The following is a 20,493-nucleotide window of genomic DNA, read 5'->3' on the forward strand; positions in this document are numbered from 1 at the left end:
AGCTGCCCTCTGTCACCCATCACTTCTAACATAAGCTTGTTACCTATTTATTAACAAAAATAATTTTTAATTCTTCTTGGACTGTTACCTTATCCGAGCCCAATCCTCCCTTTGCTTTTTATATTCTTAGGCCTTCACTCTCACCAAGACACATTAAATATCCACTCAAACACCAAAAACATAGCTTTCCTATTTTGCCATGGTACATTTCCAATTTTGTCCTAGAAACCAAAATAGTAATATTTTACATTAATTCAGCTTTAGTTGTTGTTTCGAATAAAGACACGTTATATAGTACGACTGCCAATATCTCCGAGAGTATCTATCCTCTGCTTCTCCCACTATATATATAATATCTCTCTCTCTCTCTTTCTTTCTTTTGAGTAGTATCCTCCATTCAAAATATCTCAACTGAGTCGAACCGAGTCGACACAGCCGAGTTGAATAAGCTACAGAAAGGAGAAGAGAGACGGGGTCGGTCAGTTTTGATGTTAAAACGGTAAATTCCTTGAATGGAAATGGTATCCAACAACACAAGTACAACAAGAAGCAAGAAGCAACGGCTGGGAGGAGTTACCGACTGACTGACTGACTGAGCTATCAGAGATAGAGCAAGCCGGTGGGGATTCTAATTTCTGTGTAATTAGTAGAAACCCCTCTTTCCTTTTCTTTTCTTTCGAATCCGCTGCTGCTTCTAGGGTTAGGGGTTTTACATTTCGCTCCCGGAAACTAGAGAGAAACAAGAGAGAGAGACAGAAATTGAGATCAAGCAAAGAGCAAGTAATTAATGGGGCGAGGGAAGGTGCAGCTGAAGCCAATCGCCGACAAGATCAGGCGGCAAGTGACGTTTTCCAAGCGGAGGAGCGGGCTTATCAAGAAGGCTCGTGAGCTGTCCGTGCTCTGCAGCGTGGAGGTCGGCCTCGTCATCTTCTCCGCCAAGGGGAGGCTCTACGAGTTCTGTAGCGCCGAGAGGTACGCACCCTTTAATTTCTTCTTCCTTCCAAGTTTCCACCGCCATAATTCTTTAGCAAATAGGAACGTGCCAGCTGGCTCTCGAATTATCTTTTCTTCCTTCTTCTGTATGTATCCATCTGTAGTGCTAGGCTGCTATGTAATTAAAAATTTTACCAATCAATGGATCCATTTATTTTATTTTATTATTTTCTGTTGTTGTTTGTGTCATCTGTTCACAAGCTTCTGTATAATTTTAGTTTGTGTATATCCTCGTCCTTTTGGGGATATGGATGGAAATTTGAAAGAACAAATATCGTTCCCGTATATCTTTAGCTTTCGATATTCTTTGTCTTTGCTTACATATATACTTTGTCCTTTGGTTACAAGTGAGGGTTTCGGATTCTGAATTTCCAGCCTTCTCCTATCCTACGCATCCAATGGTCGCCATTGGACCAAATATCCCACTGGCTTAGCTTTCAGTATTATTATTATTATTATTATTATCATCATCATCATCATCTGTTACCTCATCCCATGCATGCATGTACAACACTATGGTGTGTGTAGTATACAACAGAATAACTGGAGCATCCATCGTCAACCGTTGATAACTTGAACATCTTTACCTAATATATATACATTGAGATTGAAGCGATCGAAAGATGGTCATCATTAAAGTAATTAAAGTAAGTATTAAAATATGGGTTAGCAGAACCGCCACTACTCTATAATATGTTTGCATGTCACTATACTACCGACAGTAGTGTCGTTAGAGTAGGACATAGCAGCACTCTCTTCCAGGGGCCTGTGGAGGACCCGAATTGCTGTTATATGAGTACTGTAGATATAGTTAACAAGATAGTGAAGACGCGTGCTATGTATATCTATCTAATATTATCCTTTTCTTTGTATCGAGTTCTTACCTAAATAATGTGTGATTCAAATTTACAGTTTGATTATTGACTCCAATAGGACAATAGAACATTGCCCTCTATCGCATACCTCATCTTATCATCCACTACTTATCACGTACCTCAACCTTTCATAGATTGTCTAATCACATCTAATTTGTGAACACGATGTGATATGGAATCCAAAATGTGGAAAAGGAAGTAATACTAGCTCTCATAGGTATCTAAAATAGCGAATATTCAATATAATCAACATTTGATCCGAAAGGACGTTGTTGTGTGTGATAATTGTATTGTATGTCGAGATTATGGTACACACTCCTGTATTAATTGTTGTATGTATTGTAAGTAGAATTAGTTTGTGAGTGAATTTATAACACCACGTCAACATGTCAAGTAGTATTTTCAGTGCATGAAAGAATTCATTCGATAATTCACTGAAATAGTATAGGACGATATGTTGAGATGATAAGGAAAAGTTTACATACATGCACGTCGTGAGCATGTCTGAGTTGAAGTTTGTTTCGCGGCATGACGTGAGTTGGCGAAGCACGTAGTAGAATGGACCATCAGAGCAGTCAATGTCTACTTTTAAGCATATCTGATATCGTATTATAGGGTTAATAGGAGGCGAAGGTCTACGTCTATTCGTTCGATTTGCACGATTATAGGTGATTTTTGCGTCTTTTAGCTTTCTCGGGTTTGTTAACCATCTTGAACTTAAAAATAAAAAATAAAAAAAAATATTAAAGTTGCCCTGTAGTAAAGATATTTGTATAATGATGTTACCTACGAGAATTTAAACATCAACTCTTTCTGCAGAAAGAAGAAAGATGTAGTCAATTCTATGAAGGGCGAAGGTACATAAGTTTATAAAGTTCAATAAAATCTTACGTAGTGTTATAAATATATACCTAGGAAAGAAAGGACGAAGATCAAAATCTACTTCTATATATCGTAATAATATACCCAAGACAAAGGACGAAGATCAAAATCTACTTGTATGTTCTTATAATATATGTTGATGCACAAAATCGAGTTGACTTTAGAACAGCGTAAAGTATCAGGGTATGATATTTGCAAGGTTGCTTCAGTCACCAAGTATGTAAAAAGATAGATAGGGAAGCAAACACAAGATATACGTGGTGCATCCTAAGTTAGGCTACGTCCACGAGGGTAGAGCAGTTTTCTCTAGTAATATAGAATTTACATGATACAAAGGTTCAAGCACAATCATCATTCATGAGTTCTAACAATGAATTAAGTACGATAATAGCATTATAATTAATTGTAAGATAATGATCTCCTTTTATAGTTGAGGAGAGACGCATGCTTCCATCCGCAGTCATTGTGGACTTTAGGAGTTGTATTCTCATGTTAACACGTTTCGCATTGTGATTAGTTTCCTGGTTGGAGAAAAACTCTTGTACTTCGGCGACACCCCCTTAACATGAATCCTTCAGTGGGTCTCTGAATGTATAAAGTTGACCGGTGCTCGGTAGTTTCGAGATTGGTGAAGTATGGTACAAATAGTACTCTCGAAATTACCGACATCGATCAACTTTATACCTTCAGAGACCCATTGAAGGATTCGTGTTGAGGGGGTGTCGCCAAAGCACAAGAGTTTCTCTCCAACCAAAAGGCCAACCACAACGCAACACGTGTCAACATGAGAATAAAAATCCTAGAGTCTCACATCAACAGCGGACATGTGACTCTCCTCAGCTATGAAAGGAGACTATTGTCCTATAAATTAATCCCTAATGCTATTATTCTACTTAATTCATTATTAGAACTCACCAATGGTGATTGTGCTTGAATATTAATGAAAACTCCTCTACGGCTCTACCCTCGTGGACGTAGCCCAACTTAGGATAAACTACATATATCTTGCGTTTGCTTTCCTATCTCTATTTACATAATACTTACACTTGGTGACAGAAGTAACCTTTCAAAGATCATATATCTTGACACTTTACGTTGTTCCAAAATCAATTCGATTTTTTGCATTAACAACATACCTAAAAGAAAGGATCAAAATCAATGGCATCATTGTTTTTGAGAAGAGATCCTCTCCGAAACTCTTCCACCAAGGCCACCGGATCAAGTGATCCGGACCTTTCAAATTTCATCGAACGGTCAAAATTATAATAGCTTTTAAGGGATCAAAACAAGTAGGCCGTAGGATGTAATTTGAAAGGTCCATATCACTTGATTCGGTGGCCTTGGTGGAAGAGATCCGGAGAGGATGTCTTCTTATTGTTTTTTATGTTGGATATGGCATCATCATTAAAAAAATAATAATAAAATAAAATCTACTATAAAGATGACAATCTAATTAATTTTCTATAAAAAAAAATGCTTTTATAAATCCTTCTAATTTTTTTTTTTTTTTAAAAAAAAACCAGTCCTTTTAAAAAAAAAAAAATTCGTCTATTACATATGATCTGACTATAAATGTGAAATTAACTAGTATTTATAGGAAAGAACTTTAAGCGTATACTTCATAAAATACAATATATATGTAGATAAGTTATGCATGCATCTAAATAATGTGTATGATGATAATCCACTGACATAGTTAGCGTCCTAGCTTGACCTCATACCTCATGGTTTGCGATCTGGCGTCGAGTAAAACCAAAACAAATAGTAATTGAGGAATAAATCAACTCCTCACACACTTACTGATGTGTTCGCAAATTTTCAAGCTTAAAACATAGACAATGTAATTAATGACATGGAGCATAGAGAATTGTGAGGCTTCACACATGATTAACTTGCTTTAATACTATGAAAGAAGTTGACGTTCCACCTTAAAACAACTAATTAGAGGGATCAACTTAGCTCCTTATAAACCCTTGCATGGCAAGAAGGTTTTTACATATCCTTATGTGATATAATTGTTCACAATGTCACACATACAGTAACATGTGACTACACTCAAACCAAATACGTGGCAACACATATTAAATGAGTGAGCACATGTGACTGTTGACAACACATAGGTAATATATAGTATGTGTGACCGTTGTTTTCACACGTGAGCCAAAGTATTACGATACAATTAAGAAAATTTGAAGAATAGTCCAATTCCTTCGAAAGCCCTTACAAGGTTTATTAACTTTATGATGTGAGACAATATTCTCCAAACCAAGTACTCGATTGCATACCACGTCGTGAATGTCCTTTGGTCTACTATTTACATTATTGTTGCCCCAAACTTAGAGCCCATTTAAAAATATTCCTTCAGAAAGTACTTTTGCTCATAAATACTTTTATTAGAAGCAAATAAAAAGTTCTATCAAATTCAAGTGCTTCTTAAAAATGCAGTTGGAACTCTTGAAGAAGCACTTGCTAGGTGTTTTTTTCATAAAAGCATTTGTAAGTGGTTTTAAAATGTAAAAGCATTAGCTTTTCATGTCACACATTATTAAAACTTCACTTATCATCTGAAAGCGATTTTAGATATTCCTAAAACACTCAAAATATGCATTTAACTGCAATGTGAAGTTTAGATTTGATGTTTATGTCCAGTGGTGCAATATAGGGATTAGGCCCAACTATTTGATCCATCAGTTCTCCCTTGAATCAAGTTTTCATCCTTGGCCCGTCTATCTTGAAGTGTTGCCGTAATGGTCATGGCATTCACATTACTATGAGAATATTATCGCACATGTCACTTATTATAACCTTCTTGGGGGATTTACCATATGCATGGAATGGTGAAATACCAACAACAAAGTATTATTCTACTAAGTGGGGATAGTTGTATGAATTCTAAAACGTCAGTGCGCTCGATTTTACGCCAAGTCGTCAATTAGCTCCAAATACTTCATGTCTTTTCTTAAAGTCTATTTCCAAATCTTCCTAGATCTTCTTTCTCTATCCCTTTTACCTTGGGCATCTGTCTCATAATGCATGCAATGGTGAATACCTAAAATTCGTATTCTTCCAATAGTTACATGTATAGGCTTTGTAGGCACTGTCTTTCTTGGACACTCCTAGGGAAATGTCTAATATATAGGTCTCATAATCGAGACAGAGAGAGAGCAGTCCTCATGAGTTTTTAATTTTTTTTTTTTTTTTAATAAACGATATTATTTATACTAGAAAGGGGGTGTGTTTAGCCTCACAATGGACTAGCAATAATATGAAAACTTACAAGTGAAGAAGAATATTATTAGACCTGTAATACTAAGTGGCTACACGAGGTTTTATGAAAACACTAGTCGCATAAATTAGTCGGACAACTTTAAACCTACAACAAGGATACAAGAAAGAGCTCCCATAAAAATTAAAGAAAATGGATGAAAAGACTAGTTAATAAAGGATTGAGAAAGTAATGAAAAAGACACAAACACATATTGTCATGAAACTCATTTCCTCTTTTCCCAAAGAGCTAAAATCGATCTTTTGAGATTCTTCCAACTCATACGGGTTAACATCCACCAAATGTCATTCTTTGTAGAACAAAATTCTACTTCTATCCCTATTGTTTCAATTTTATTCTGTTTTGGTCCCTATTGTTTCCTATCATGTTTCAATTCAAGGATATCTATTAATTTTAGCTCTGATACCAAGTTAGATTATAAACGCTCGATGCACAATCAATTGGAAATACGTGAAAACGTCAAGTTCTTTTAAGTACCTAATGCAAAAGATACTCCCAGCATGCCACAACTCTCACTTACCTAGGAGCAAGTGTTTTTGTTCGACCTAACATGTGCTTAACCTACTATATATATTATAGTGTAAGCATCTAAAATACAATTGGCAATCGCGACGAGGTCCAAAGGACCTTTTAATACCTAATGCCAAACTTTCATCTCTAAGGTGAGACACTCTCAAGAAGGACACACACAAATGTCAAGGTTCATAGGTTAGAATGTCATATCTATTTGGAACATGGCGAAATTAGAAGGGAATATGGACATGTGTTGGAGAGTGGACCCACCATCAAAAAAGAAGCTTTATCTTCATTACTTATTTATCTTGTACCTTTTTGTTCTTAACAATTGATTTAGGTTGGATACCCACAATCTAATATTGTATCAAAGTTGCTATTCTTAAGTCCAATCATCACTTAATACGTTTTTTACGTGTTAGACTCTTAATCTCCACATGAGAGGGTCTGTGTTTTGAATTTTTCTACAATAGAAAAGGAAGCTTTGACCTCCCTCTTATTTCCATTCGGTTTTCCACAAGTTTGTGAATATTCGTGGTCGAACTCATTCACTAGCTGTCTCGCAACAAATGGAATCGTAGCAATGACAACGCTTGAGATCCGGACTCACTTGAGGGCAATTAGATTTTGGAGTTTAAAGCTTTTGGGCCACGAAGGAGCTGGCATTTAAATTGCGAATGACATTTTGAATTGGGATAGCTAGCTCCAAGCTCGCCATGTGAAGGTTGTGACTTAGGCTATGCTTGGATTAGGAATTTGCAAGTGTCAAGCAATTTAGGTTATATTAGCTAGAAATGCTCTACAACATATTAGACGAAGGATTTTGAATGAGTTAGATACAATGCATTAAGGTTATGTTTGTGTGATGAACTTGCAAGTAATTCTAATTGATCGAGGCCGAATTGTAAGAGAAAGACTATGAAATGGGAGAGGTGGAGGTTTAGAAATATACTTCGTCGGTATTATAAACGTATGTGAGAAGGATTTTCAAATCACTTTTGGAATGGGCATTAGCATACGAGACATGCCTTTGAATGACTACAAAAGATGTACAAATGGTTACTTCATATGAGTCATTTCTTAGTACTTTGTTTATCGTTATAACGATCATATACTGTATTTCAAATTCCTCATACTAATATTAGATAGTGCATTTTTATCTTTTTTTTTGTTCTAAATCCCTTGTTATCTCACATGCATGAACTCCATTATTAGGAACACTAAGCCGATTTCGTTTTTTGTTTTTTTCAAAGATCATTGAAATGCTTGACATGAGTAAGGAGTGGACCCTTTTGGGGCTTCATAATATCATAAAGGTTATCTGATTAGAATTTTAAATTTTCAGTCACTTTAAACTTCTGGTTTTAACGACGAAGTTTGTTTTGGATATACAGAGCATATATATGCATTACATAGCCAGCCCTAGGCCTCCTTTTCTATACAAGTGTGTGTTGAGAGTAATAATTTTATATATAAAAAAAAGAGATATTTTGCATGTGCGTATAAGTAATTGGCCTACTCCTATATTGCCAATTGATTTGTGGTGTAACCTCAACTTCTTCATAGTATCATAGTAGATTGTCTCATGTGTAAAGCTCAACGGCCACACGCTCTTAATGTCATCCTATTTGAAAAACCCACAGCACCTAAGGAGGCATGTTAAGAGTAACAATCCCACATTGAAAAAAGTAAGAACTTTGCATGTGCTTATAAGTAATTGGTCTACTTATCATATCGCCAATTGGATTTATGGTGAAACCTCAACTTACTCAAGATAGGGTTTTGGAGTTGGGGCGTGTGTGTTTGTGCATGCTTCTTGACAATTAGACTTATCTGCGAAATTCCACATTTCTTAATTTACTGTTAATCACTAGCCCTAGATGTTTTATTTCAATTTAATCCTACCTGTTAGATGAATTATATTCGTACAAATGGCATCTTTTGTCGTGTAAGTATATCATGGATTATTTGTTTCTGTCATATTAATCAGTGCATAAAATAATCTGGCTTCTGATATATATATTTTTTCCTTGTGACCCTTATCTACTTCAGTTTTGAAAAGCTTCTGGAGCGTTACCAGACACATAATGATGAGGAGATTGCTGCTTCCAAGACTGCTGATGGTACTGACAAGGTTAGTCAAACGTTTTACCCTGCGTAAAATTAACAGGATTATATCCTAGTAGTTAACAATTCTTGTTATTTTCACTTGTAAGATGTAATCTTCTTTGAAACCTTAGTGTATGAGACACCTGCCAGGAATCAAACACGCAATCACCATCTGAGCAAGATTGGATTAATAAGCATACTTATCAACAGTGTGTTGAATTTGAAATCATAAATTGGATTCACCTATATGTTAATCTACCAAGTTATCGAGCTCAGTGAAAAACTAAGCTTGATATATATTGTTGGTCAATTTTTCATCCATTTAAGCTTTTGTGGTCACTGTCTACATGGTAACACAGCCCTCTGTGCAAGTGTCCTGTATTAGCTCCCCTCCTCAACTTCACTGTTTGTTTGTAAGGTGCAGGTGAAAAAGTAAGCTTGTCCATTGCTTCCCAATTATGTGTAGTTTCACTCCATAACTGTGAGAATCGAAAGATTTGTCCCACAGAGCTTATTAGAAGTTGGGGCCTCTACCCTTATTTCCAATTGATTTCAGGATTAAACTTCCACTTCCTTCATGGTATCGGAGTTTGTTAGTCTATATGCGAAGCCCAAAGATCATACCTGTTCTAGGTCACCCGGTTAACTTGTCCATGCATTGTGCTTAAAGTTTCATCAATGTTAGAAGGTGTGTGAGGATGAGATGAGTTCCTTCTAGTCACAACCTATTTAGGAATAGACAGAGTCTTTGTCGTGGCAGCCTTATTTCGGGAGTCCAACTTGGCTCACATGTAAAACTCTATAATTACATGTGCTCCAAGTCACTTCATATGTGTTGTCCACATGATTAGCTTGACTGCCTCCAGACATTGGAGGCATGTGAGGATATGCGAAAGCTATTTCTTAGAAAGTTAAGGGTGAAGCTCAACTTCTTCCATGATATAAGTGCAACTTAGCCCACTTTTGACCTTACCTAGCCACACGTGCTCAAGCGAGTCCTTCAATTTCAATATGTGATGCTCCTGTGTTTTACTTGATCGTCGTCACACGTGAAGCACATGTGAAGATATAAAAAGGTGTCTCATATTGAAAAGTTTAGAAATCCTAAACATCCTTATAATGAGTTAGACTGTTTCTCCCGTAATCTCAACTTCCATCATAGTATAGAATAAGTTATCCAACATTTGAAGCCATATGGCCACATGTGCTCCAAATTAGATACTGTTCTTATGTATTGTGCGAACCTTGCTACAGGTGAGGAGCATGTGAAGATGTGACACTTTGTAGAGTAAAGAAACCGTGCATAAGCTTATAAGAGGTTGGCCTACTTACCCCCTGCCGTTAGGTTTCCTGATAGAATCTCAAGGCCCGTCATTCCGGTCGCTTCTTAGTCTCCAGATGGTCTCAAGCCCTTGCCCTTGTGTTAGATGGGGAGTACCAATTGCTTCCCAATCATGCCTAATTTCACTCCACCAATGTGGTAAACTCTGCCAAGCCAATGTGGTAAACTCTGTCAAGTCTCAAGACTCTCAACCAACTCTACTAGTCTTCTTAACCTACATCATGCATGATTTTTCCCTTGATCTAATTTCTAGTATGTCTTGTCACTCTAAATTCGATACTTTGCACCTCAATAAATATGAAAAATATCATTTTCCAGTCTTTTTAACAGAAGTCACTCTTAACATTTGTATCAGATCCAGACAACCAATTTACTGTATTTGTTAGGACTTAAAGTTTTGTATCACTGTCAAAATAATTACAAAAGCCAGTAGTAATACTTTCAGCCTATGTTCTCTGGATAAGAATAGAGGTTTATCATTTACCACATCGTCTCTTCTCACATCCTGCTAATCTCGGCTGCAGAACCATAATTCAGAAAGCAGTGGTCTCCGCACTAACCGAGTTCTGAAAATATTTAAAAGGTAAGTATCATGTACAGAAGCTTCATTACATTTCACACACGTGACTTATATCTGATTATGTTCTTGCAGCGATATGGAAACACAAGACATTGATAATCTAGATGTTCCAGAGCTCAACCAGCTTGAGAAGGAATTGGATGCAGTTCTAAGACAAACAAGATCACTAAAGGTTTGTCAACTAGTACATATTCTGGTTTATTGAGACAGAACATGGAAAAAGAACCCAAAAATAGCATTATGGTTTCACTCAGACTGGTTTCAATGGCTCAAGTACCTATTTCCGAATACAAACCTGCATATATAGTTTCTTTTTCTAGCTGGGATTTCGTCGATGATCAATAATGTTTGAAATGTCTGTTCTCTTTTGTTATGCTATTGTCCTTGAGTTTTGGAAGTCGGTAAATCCTGTGAAGAGTATTAATTTCTGGACAATTGTGATGCTGGTAAGTTCTGTTGTTTCCATGATATCCAGGTATTTCTTCAGGTTTTGAGTAAAGTTTGAACTACAAAATATATGATTCATCCATATTAGCGAGATTTTCTCACTCTCCAAAATCTCTTCGTAATCTTCTAGATTAGGTTCACTGAATCTTCTACAATAGGTTCATTGTATGCTGTATCTTTGTGAATGAATGAAACATAAAAGACCTTTTTCTACATAGTATCAGCTTAGATTTAGGCTCTCTCTCATCAGACACCCTAGTCGATCCTCCCTGTTCAATCTTATGGCTAACCTACAATTCTTCCTCATCTTTCTCCCCTGCCCCAGTTCACAGTTCGTGCAGGGACTTGCATTTTTGTTGCTTCATTTTTTTGTGGTGTGTACATTAAGATCGACTATGTTGGTTCACTTAATATTTTTCTTATATTCTCAGTTGTTTGATCACTGAATTTCTGCTGGTGCCATATATATATATATATATATATCCATATTTTCTATGTCACTGAATTTTAATTTGGTGCAATTTATATGTTGGTGTAAATATTTATGCCTGTCTCTAAATCTGAACAGGAAAAACAGATGAAAGAAGAGAAGGTTCGCTTGGAAAATGAGGTATATAAATATAATTATATATTTTTGGAGTTATTGAAGAAATTAAGGTAGAATTTGTGACAGAAAAGCAAGTTAAATATATATACCTAGTACTCAGTCACTTGATGGCTTTAATTTTTCAGATTGCAGCGCTGAAGCTGAAGGAGCAGCAGAGCAAGGACCGAGCTGCCGATGAGGAAGCGGATCGGCAGAGCACTTCCGCCGCTAATAACACCACCACCACCACCAACAACAGCCGCAGCAGCGACGACTATGTTCCGGCCACCATACTACAATTGTTTTGACTACTTTTCCAAGGGTGTAGGCAACTTATGTACTATATTGTACATGTGGCAATAACTCAGGTTGCCCCGTCCACCAACTGTGGTGACATCTGTCGAGACTGAGACGTCCCGCCGAGTGGACCCCGCCGCTCTGTGTTTTAGATTATGTGTGTGATATCGTGTGTGACTTGTATGAGATCCCGACTTGACTTTGTAATGTAAGGCCACTATGTTTTATTATTAATATTTTATTTTAATATTTATGGATTTGGGTACGTATGTATATGTAGTGTTTAAAATATTAATACTCGTCAAGATATCTGTAAATTTGTGAAAATATTGACGGATATATTGATACCGGTTGCTTTTGATGTAAATAATAGGAATTTAAAATGAAAATTTAGAGAATGTCAAACACTGGTTTAGACGAAATATAAGAACTTTTTCTATATTTAACTGACATATCAGAAATATAGACGAAATATGTTGATCTTAGCAAGTATGTCCTATTCAAGTATGATCTATGAATTAAGACTTACAAAATAGACAGTTCAGATTGTTGAAGTTCGTTGTAGAGTGGGTCCCATAACTAATTAAAATGAGAATCTTTTTCTTTAAAGAGTGTATTTTGTAACTACATTACGTGATGGTTGGTAGATAGATTTTATTTACAAATTTTAAAGAAAAAATTTAATCATTAACCATCACATCGTATGGTCTAAAAATGAACCAATAAGAAGGACTGAAAATGAACCACTAAGAAATCGATCACATCATGTTGGTGGAGTTGCTTTGCCACTCAAAAACAAACGTGACCACATATCAGTCCCTGTACATTTGTTCAAAACATATGACGTCAACCCAATAAGATGACTGAATGTGTGGGAATATGAAACCTCTTCGGAGTCGGTCCAACAAAAAAAGGGGAACAAAATACACCTCTCTCGTGTTGGGCTGTTGGGTTACTAACAATTAAAGGCAAAATTGATGAGACTTGTATGGCCCAACATAATTTAGACGTGAAATCTTCTATATGTGGGCCCAGATCAAGATCTAGCCTAGCCCTCCCAAGATTGAATTGATTTTTTTATGACGAGGAATAACGATATTTTATTAATCAACAAGACACGAATACAACATTGATATATTGTTTTCAGTGACCAATATACTGATATAGGGATAATTTGTATAAACAGATGTAATGAGTAAGCTTGTACACGGTTACCAAAGCCAAATGTGCCTCAAAAATGAAAAACATAACGCCTTGTATAGAGATACGTACAATGTTATCGCGATTATAACAAAACCATCGTTGATTGGGGATACCATATCACTCTAATCGAGACAACAATTGCAGAGAATATTACGAGCAGCAAAAGGTCATATCGTGTTGAATTTTTATTTTGGTGCACAAAATATGTGTTAACGTTTTATTCATCTTGCTTTGGCTTATGTGAATTCATTTTTGAAGAACCAGTTCCGCGAGTGAACCAAACACGCACTTAATTAGTGAGACTGATCCAAGTAGCTTGCTTTCAAGTTTTCAAACATGTAACATTCATAGACAGCAGGTGCTGATAAATTTAATCAAACACACTCAACTCTTACTAAAATCACAAAACAATTCTTTCATGCATCCCCTTGCATGCGCGCGGATCGGAAAAATGTAAATGTTGCAGATGGATAGCGTGCATATAAGCTAGCCAGTGGAGATGTGAACGCCGATAGCGATGAGGAAAATGGTGACGAGGCCAAAGTAAATGATGGTGTGAACCAAGATGGAAACCCCGCTGGTCTGCATGTTGTTGAACTCCGCCACCCGGCTGTTCCCGGGCAGCTGAAACAGCAGCCCCGGCGTCAACAACACAAACAGCACCACGGCTATCACCACTGGCCCCCAATCCGCCATGCTTTCAACTAACTAGTTTCGCAGTAAGGTCGAGGCTCCCAGCAACGTTGATGGCTAGAATAATAAAGAAGACGATGACTGGTACGGTGGAAGTGGAAATGAAAGGGCAACGAGAAGGAAGGAGCATAAAAAGGGTGAGTCCGGGCGGGAAAGGGACAAAATGGGAATTCAACGAGACAAAAAGAGGTAGAATACTCCGGCCTCCACGACGAAGCAAAGAGTTAGAAAACAGCCGACGGTATCTTTCCTTCGGACAAAGACGGCTTCCTCGTTTTACTCATTGAATGGCATTACGTGGCACTTTTATTTGGACTTTTTGAAAATATGGGCTACGGTGATTTGATTTTGGGCTCTTGTTTCTTGCCCAAATCCAATTATTCTTGGGCCTAAACATAGGCCCACTAAGTTATCATTTGTGGATCCAATTTGTTGCCAACATAACCGAAGTACTCGAACATCATCGTATTAATTTGTAGCCAAAAAACTTTGGCTAAATTACAGATAAAGTAATGTTATTCATACTATATTTTTATACCACATTTCTATATCACCTTAGGTGGCATCTGATGTGGACAACCACATCATTTGAAAAATTTGCAAATCCCAAGAAAATGAAGGAGAAAAACTCATCGTATACCACAATCATCATATAATTAAATAATTTTTTTTAATTATTAGTTTATTAAATAATGAACTAAATTTAAAAATCTGATTAATTCAAATAATGTGGCTATCCACATCAAATGCCACCTAAGGTGGTATGAAAATATGATACAAAAACATAGTATGAACAGGAGTACTCTTACAAATGTGAAAAAAAACTCGTGTAAGGATGCTTCAATCGTGTCATTTGTGGCCCTCTTACAAAACATGACGGCTCACAATCCTTAATCTGTGTGAGAGTTGCCCTATTTAGACAATCCTATTGAATACTTGCTCATAGAAGTGAGCCCCATGTGGTAAAAAAAAACTGTTAAATCAAACCCATACAGTGGAGCCGGTTACCAATCTCGGTCAAAATTAAGAAATGAAATTCTTTACCATTGTGAAACCCATGTGCACTTTTTGGATGAAAATATCGATTTTGATCGAGGTTGATCCCCCACGTGAATATAACACTATTTTTACCACATACGGTCAACATGAGACAACACGGGGACGATTTATGCAATTCCGTCTGTTTTCCTTATCGACCGCAGTCAACTCAAGTAGCGGACATGATAATTCCTTGATGTATGCATTCTAGCTTTTTCCTGTAGAAAGTTAGACCAAACAAGAAAAGCATTCCAAACATATGCATATACCAACTCAACTTTATACTTCATTCTCCCACATATTACTTTACGATATTTCTGGAAACGAACAATTATTGGAAGCTTATGAAAGCAAACATCTTTGTTTTGCTGTCCATAAAGCAATCCGCCACCTTCTCCTAATACCTTTCTCCTCTTTTAATCCCACTCTCTTCTTTCTCACTAAGTTTAGCATCCGTCTCTCCTTCTTCGCTAAGACATTAGGCTCCGTCCTTCTACATATTCGGAAACAGCACAACGCTCTGTTTATCTATTTCGAGAGAAAGAAGCCTCAAAGTTTTCATACCTCTTCATTCCAACTTACCTAGAGAGAGAAAGATGAGTGCTGATTGGGGGCCAGTCGTTGTTGCAGTTGTTTTGTTCATCCTCCTGTCGCCTGGGCTGCTATTCCAACTACCGGCAAGACATAGGGTGATGGAGTTCGGAAACATGGCCACAAGCGGGATTGCTATTCTTGTTCATGCCGTCATATACTTCTGCATAATCACCATCTTGATCATTGCAATTGGTATTCACATACATTTCAACTAATCCATATTGTTTTCAGCCACCACCCACAATTGGAGTAGTTTGTTCTTTTCTTTTTATATTGCGATATATTTTCATCTTTTTGTAAACCAACTCCTTATTCGGATTTTCTTCTTCCCTTATGGCTTATACTGTGTTCCTAGTTTAACGGTGTAGTGCTACATGATTGGTTTGGTTCACATTCACACTTGACACGGACATTGTAAAGGAGCATCTCAATGAATTTGCTAATAGTGATGCTAAGTTTTCGGTCCATTATGTTTAAGTTTTATAGCATCATGAACATTGCAATAAACCTAATTTTATGGAATTGACTTACAATTTTATTGAGTATTATTGTCATCCAAGCACGTGCAAACGTCCTAAGGGGGAAAGTTCTAGATAAAAACCTACCGTTTCTATCTGCGCAATGTGAAGCTTAACAAAATGAATCCCCTAAGCGTCAACAGATCCGACTCTGGAATTTTGCATATCAACGACTAGCAAACGGATTTTTGACACCAATAAGCCTCGACATTCATAGCCTTCTAAACGAGTAGCGATTCAAAATTCCGAACACCACTCTAGATGTCTCATTCAAAGCTCGAGCGATATTCTAATCTAATCTAATTAACCTAATCCACTGGCAGAAAGATTCTAATCCAACTTGGCTACAATCAAGTAAACAAGTTCAGACCACTATTCTACAACATTTAACAAATAAAACAGCAGTAATTAAATTGCACCTTAATTAGTTGGTAAACAGAATTTAATTAAAAAAAAAGGGGTTTCTTATAACTCAGACCAGAGCAGAATTCATAAGCAAGCAACTGCATCTTCTTCTTCAAGTCAGAAAAAAGATTTGTGCTTTACATTTATATGGAGCTCAAAAGAAAATTGTACAAATACTAAGTTACAACAAGCCAGCCCAGAAGAGAGACAGACCAACGTACATATGAGATCCAAAGCGGCGGAGGGTAGCGGTACCGGATCAACCGGTATAGATGTGGACGTGGACGGCCAGGATGAGAATGGCGTACAGAGCGAAGAAGATGAGAGTGTGGACAGCTATGGCCTTGCCGTTGGTCTTCATGTGCCCAAACTCCACCTGCTTGCTGTTTCCCGGTAACGCGAAGAGCAGCCCCGGTTGCAGCAGGATGAACAGCACCACCCCTATCAGTATTGGGCCCCAGTCCGCCATTGTTGCGTCCTCAAAAAATTAGTTTTCGGATCAAATGTTGGATTTTTGGATTTGGGTTTTTGAGCTGGGGGTTAAAGTTGCGAGCTTTCGGTTGCTGTGACGAAATGGGGAATTGGGGATGAATTGCTTTGCGTATTTTATTAGGGTTTTTGAGTGAGTGAGAGTGACACTTGGGATTCGGAATTTGGGAAGCGATTTTGTAATTTTGTGATTGTAATTTTTAAGCAACCACGGCGAGCGGTGGAGATAAGGAAGCTACTAGCCCACTGGCTACTGATGAATGTTCGATTCTCTGCTTTGGGTTACAGAGTAGATTTTTGCAATCTGGACCCCACCATCCACTAGTTCAAAGCTTCTATTTTTTTAATTATTCTTTACACCTTTGACTAATCCTTAGCAGACATTGAAATGTGGTTGTAAAACCTTAAGCTTTTTTTACGATAAAATTTTTTGTGCGTTTAGAACACGGTTTAGATAAAGTAATTGTCCATTCAAAATTTAAAAGGTGTGATCGAGAGGATGGTGGATGAGATTGGAATACAGGGACTAATCCTTAGCGGACATTGAAATGTGATTGTAAAACCTTAAGCTTTTTGGACGATAAAATTTTTAATGCGTCAAGAACACGGTTTAAATAAAGTAATTGTCCACTCAAAATTTAAAAGGTGTGATCGAGAGGATGGTGGATGAGATTGGAATGCAGGGAGATGTTTCGAAGAAATATTTTTGTACTAGCAATAGTCATAAAGATGAGATGATCTGCCGTATTCTAAAATTTCCTCTAATCAAACATCTCATTTCTACTTAAACAATTTAACAACTGCAACATCAAAGCATTTAAAATTCAAATAAAAAGGCTAATTAAAGTGGAATAAATATGTTCTTTCTAGCTTTAAGGGATTCTTATTCCCCTCTTTCAAGGGCATAAATCCAAATTATAAAGCATCGAAAGCTCCTTTTTTTATATGTACTTTTCCTACATTCTTCCCCTCCTCCTCCTCCTCCCTTATTCTTCTGCTGTGACATCTTGTTTTGACAATGAAAAATTGGGCAGCTCCGCTGATAGCATCCGCGCTATTTGCGTTTCTGTCGCCAGGATTGGTGTTTCAGATGCCCGGCAGGGAACGTCCCTTCGAACTCATGAACATGAAAACGAGCATCGCATCGATATTGTTGCACGCCGTGATCTATGGTTTGCTCATCATTCTGTTTCTCGTTATTCTTGACATTCACATCTATGCTTAGGATCCAAGAAATGTTGTGGTTTTGGCACACCAGCTGAAGGGTGGAGTTAATTCTGTAGTTTTACTTGCTTTTATTTACTATTTTCTATTTACCTTTTTACCTTCCTGAATTCTGCTATGTGAAATGAAGAACTCATAGCAATCTTTCTATTTTTCAAGGGTCTTTATGCTTTCATTTACCTTCCATAATCTGCATAAATGTAATTATTTCATGAAGAAATATCGCTAACAAGGATCTCAGCAATAAACATGATCTTAGACATGTAACGGAGAGATCAGCATATTATTTCACATTTTTTCCGTTTAATTAATTTTGTTTAGTTGGTTAATCAATTTAGAAGTTCCCCAGTTAAAGCCTTAGCTAGGAACTCACCTAGAAGGAACATGGAGGCTAATTAATTAAGCTCGTTGCTTTAATTCTTAGCAACTTCGGTTAATTCTACGCTAAATATTCGCATAATTCTCGGCTCAGCTACTGATTAATCTTGCGTGTTTTGATTACCTATCCACAGATTCTGAATCACGTGTCGTTAAATGGTTATAAAACAGAAAATTATACGAATTATTTGACCATCTGTACTGATGTTTCTTGTTAAAATCCAGCACCCAGCAAACCTAAAAATCAACGGCACAAACAATGTAGACGGAGAGAAATCTTTACCTTCACTACTTGACAATCATTTAACAATGAACACGATCCTAACGAGCAATTTAAATCTCCGAAACGAAGGAAGGAAAATCCAAACATTAGTACAAGATCAAATCCAGATGCAGAGACAAACAAGCAAATTAAGGGATAATACACTGGTGGTAGTTTAACCAAGTGATAATTAAGAGCCAAAATACATGTGGACACCAATAGCTAATAAGAAGATGCAAATGAGAGCAAAGTAGATTATGGAATGAACCAGTATGGACACTCCACTCGTCTGAAAGTTTCCGAACTCCACGAACCGGCTCTTTCCCGGCATCTGAATCAGCAGTCCTGGTGTCAGCAGTACAAACAAAAGCACTGCTATGAAAACCGGCCCCCAATCCGACATCTTCTTCCTTCGATATGTCACGCGCTTGATCGCTTGACCTCTCCCAAAACTTAAGAAATGTGTTCAGCTGTGATCTGATTGTGATTTGCTAGTATAATGAGTGGGATAAGGATTGTTTGGTAATGGTATGAGGGAAAGAAAGATGAAAGGTATGCATGATTATAAAGTTGAGCATTTGGGAGGAAGAGACAAGGGATTGATGACTAGGGAAAAAAGGTTAAGTGTAAGGTTAGAGTATCAAGCTATTCCAATTTCCACATTCACAACAACCATTGCGTGGCTCAGTGGTTGGAAATGAATTCCTGATCCGAATTTTACGCGACGCATTCTGGGTTCAATTTTCCGACGTCAAAATTAAAAAATTAAAAAAAAAAATCCACATTCACATTTTCTAGTACTTTGGTAGTTTACACCTCACATCACGTGCATCCTAATTAAAGGAAGCTTCCCGCATGACAACAAAACCCTACAAGAATGCTACTCAACCGTACTTTTGCCGTAGATGCTGATACCCACAATTTACAGAAAATACATATCTTACTATTATGTATTTATATCTCTGGTGTCATGTGATCATAGCGATGAATTCTTAATTATACAGTCAGTAGCATTTAAGAATCTCTCATTAGTTTAACCCGACTTCTGATGTCAGTGTTTTTTAGGAACCATTAGAAATTGAGATAATAAGATTGATGGTAGGGAGCTTTCTTGTCACTGAGGCATTATGTATAAAAATAGTTGTTTTCCTATTCCTTTTCTGAAATCCTATTAAGTATTAGCCCCCTTTCTTTCAACCAAATTTGATTCTGGTGGAGCATTTGGATCTCAAAGACACTTTTCAATTGCTTAAGAGATCAATTTGGTATTTAACAAAAAGACCTTTGTTGCCTTGTGGCCGGGTTTTACCGGCCAGTCACATACGGATATACAATCGGAATACCGGCAAAGATCAATCTGCTTCAACCGAAGTATCCCGAGTTCAAATTTTTGGTGACTTAGATCAACTGGAGGAGTTAAAATGACCAACTCTAGTTAATCGAGTGAGCCTAAGTTCAAATTTCCCTCCCCCGAGGTCTTGAGTTCGATTTTTCCTGACTATATCGCTTGCATCCAAATATTACCCAACACAAACCAAAATCTTTATAGGTAAATAGTAAATACCATATACTCCGTTGTCTGAGATTATCTGCTATCTTTAGAGCATCTTCAAAGGAGATGTCAAAATTGTCACATAGGCATACAATACTAAAAAATGGCAACAAACTCTCTCCAAACGAGCCTTCAATTTCTTAGGTGGCGCTGAGTCATTTGATGGCAAAGCCCTTTGCTGTCAAATTTGACAGTAGATGTCAAATTTTTGAAATGAGATTTTAAGA

At 37.1% G+C, this 20,493-nt stretch overlaps 6 protein-coding genes and 1 long non-coding RNA gene across 7 annotated transcripts; 3 read left to right on the forward strand and 4 right to left on the reverse strand.

Moving 5' to 3' along the window:
- Positions 1–354: 354 nt before the first annotated feature.
- Positions 355–12,163, forward strand: LOC137740818 (agamous-like MADS-box protein AP1). The gene is made up of 6 exons (XM_068480623.2): positions 355–972; positions 8,602–8,683; positions 10,525–10,583; positions 10,653–10,752; positions 11,596–11,637; positions 11,760–12,163. The coding sequence occupies exons 1-6, from the start codon at positions 788–790 to the stop codon at positions 11,919–11,921; spliced, it is 630 nt and encodes a 209-aa protein (XP_068336724.2). The 5' UTR covers positions 355–787; the 3' UTR covers positions 11,922–12,163.
- LOC148693976 (uncharacterized) lies at positions 9,726–10,577 on the reverse strand. The gene is made up of 2 exons (XR_015966486.1): positions 10,485–10,577; positions 9,726–10,145 (listed from the first exon to the last, which is right to left on the reverse strand). It is a non-coding gene; the product is annotated as an uncharacterized LOC148693976 (long non-coding RNA).
- A 1,436-nt stretch (positions 12,164–13,599) lies between the features above and the next one.
- LOC137738819 (uncharacterized) lies at positions 13,600–13,844 on the reverse strand. Its single transcript, XM_068478292.2, has one exon. The coding sequence runs from the start codon at positions 13,807–13,809 to the stop codon at positions 13,600–13,602; it is 210 nt and encodes a 69-aa protein (XP_068334393.1). The 5' UTR covers positions 13,810–13,844.
- A 1,275-nt stretch (positions 13,845–15,119) lies between these two features.
- On the forward strand, positions 15,120–15,980 carry LOC137739485 (uncharacterized). The gene has a single exon (XM_068479069.2). The coding sequence runs from the start codon at positions 15,441–15,443 to the stop codon at positions 15,651–15,653; it is 213 nt and encodes a 70-aa protein (XP_068335170.1). The 5' UTR covers positions 15,120–15,440; the 3' UTR covers positions 15,654–15,980.
- A 400-nt stretch (positions 15,981–16,380) lies between these two features.
- On the reverse strand, positions 16,381–17,083 carry LOC148693977 (uncharacterized). Its single transcript, XM_088699920.1, has one exon. It carries the CDS (start codon positions 16,828–16,830, stop codon positions 16,621–16,623), a length of 210 nt encoding a protein of 69 aa, XP_088556046.1. The 5' UTR covers positions 16,831–17,083; the 3' UTR covers positions 16,381–16,620.
- A 695-nt stretch (positions 17,084–17,778) lies between these two features.
- On the forward strand, positions 17,779–18,224 carry LOC137738772 (uncharacterized). Its single transcript, XM_068478244.2, has one exon. The coding sequence runs from the start codon at positions 17,869–17,871 to the stop codon at positions 18,073–18,075; it is 207 nt and encodes a 68-aa protein (XP_068334345.2). The 5' UTR covers positions 17,779–17,868; the 3' UTR covers positions 18,076–18,224.
- Positions 18,225–18,720: 496 nt separating this feature from the next.
- Positions 18,721–19,454, reverse strand: LOC137739486 (uncharacterized). Its single transcript, XM_088699918.1, has one exon. The coding sequence runs from the start codon at positions 19,115–19,117 to the stop codon at positions 18,905–18,907; it is 213 nt and encodes a 70-aa protein (XP_088556044.1). The 5' UTR covers positions 19,118–19,454; the 3' UTR covers positions 18,721–18,904.
- Between the last annotated feature and the right edge of the window lie 1,039 nt (positions 19,455–20,493).

The sequence above is a fragment of the Pyrus communis genome, chromosome 9 (genome assembly GCF_041283825.1).
Source record: "Pyrus communis isolate YQ-2024b chromosome 9, ASM4128382v1, whole genome shotgun sequence".
Classification (NCBI taxonomy): domain Eukaryota; kingdom Viridiplantae; phylum Streptophyta; class Magnoliopsida; order Rosales; family Rosaceae; genus Pyrus; species Pyrus communis.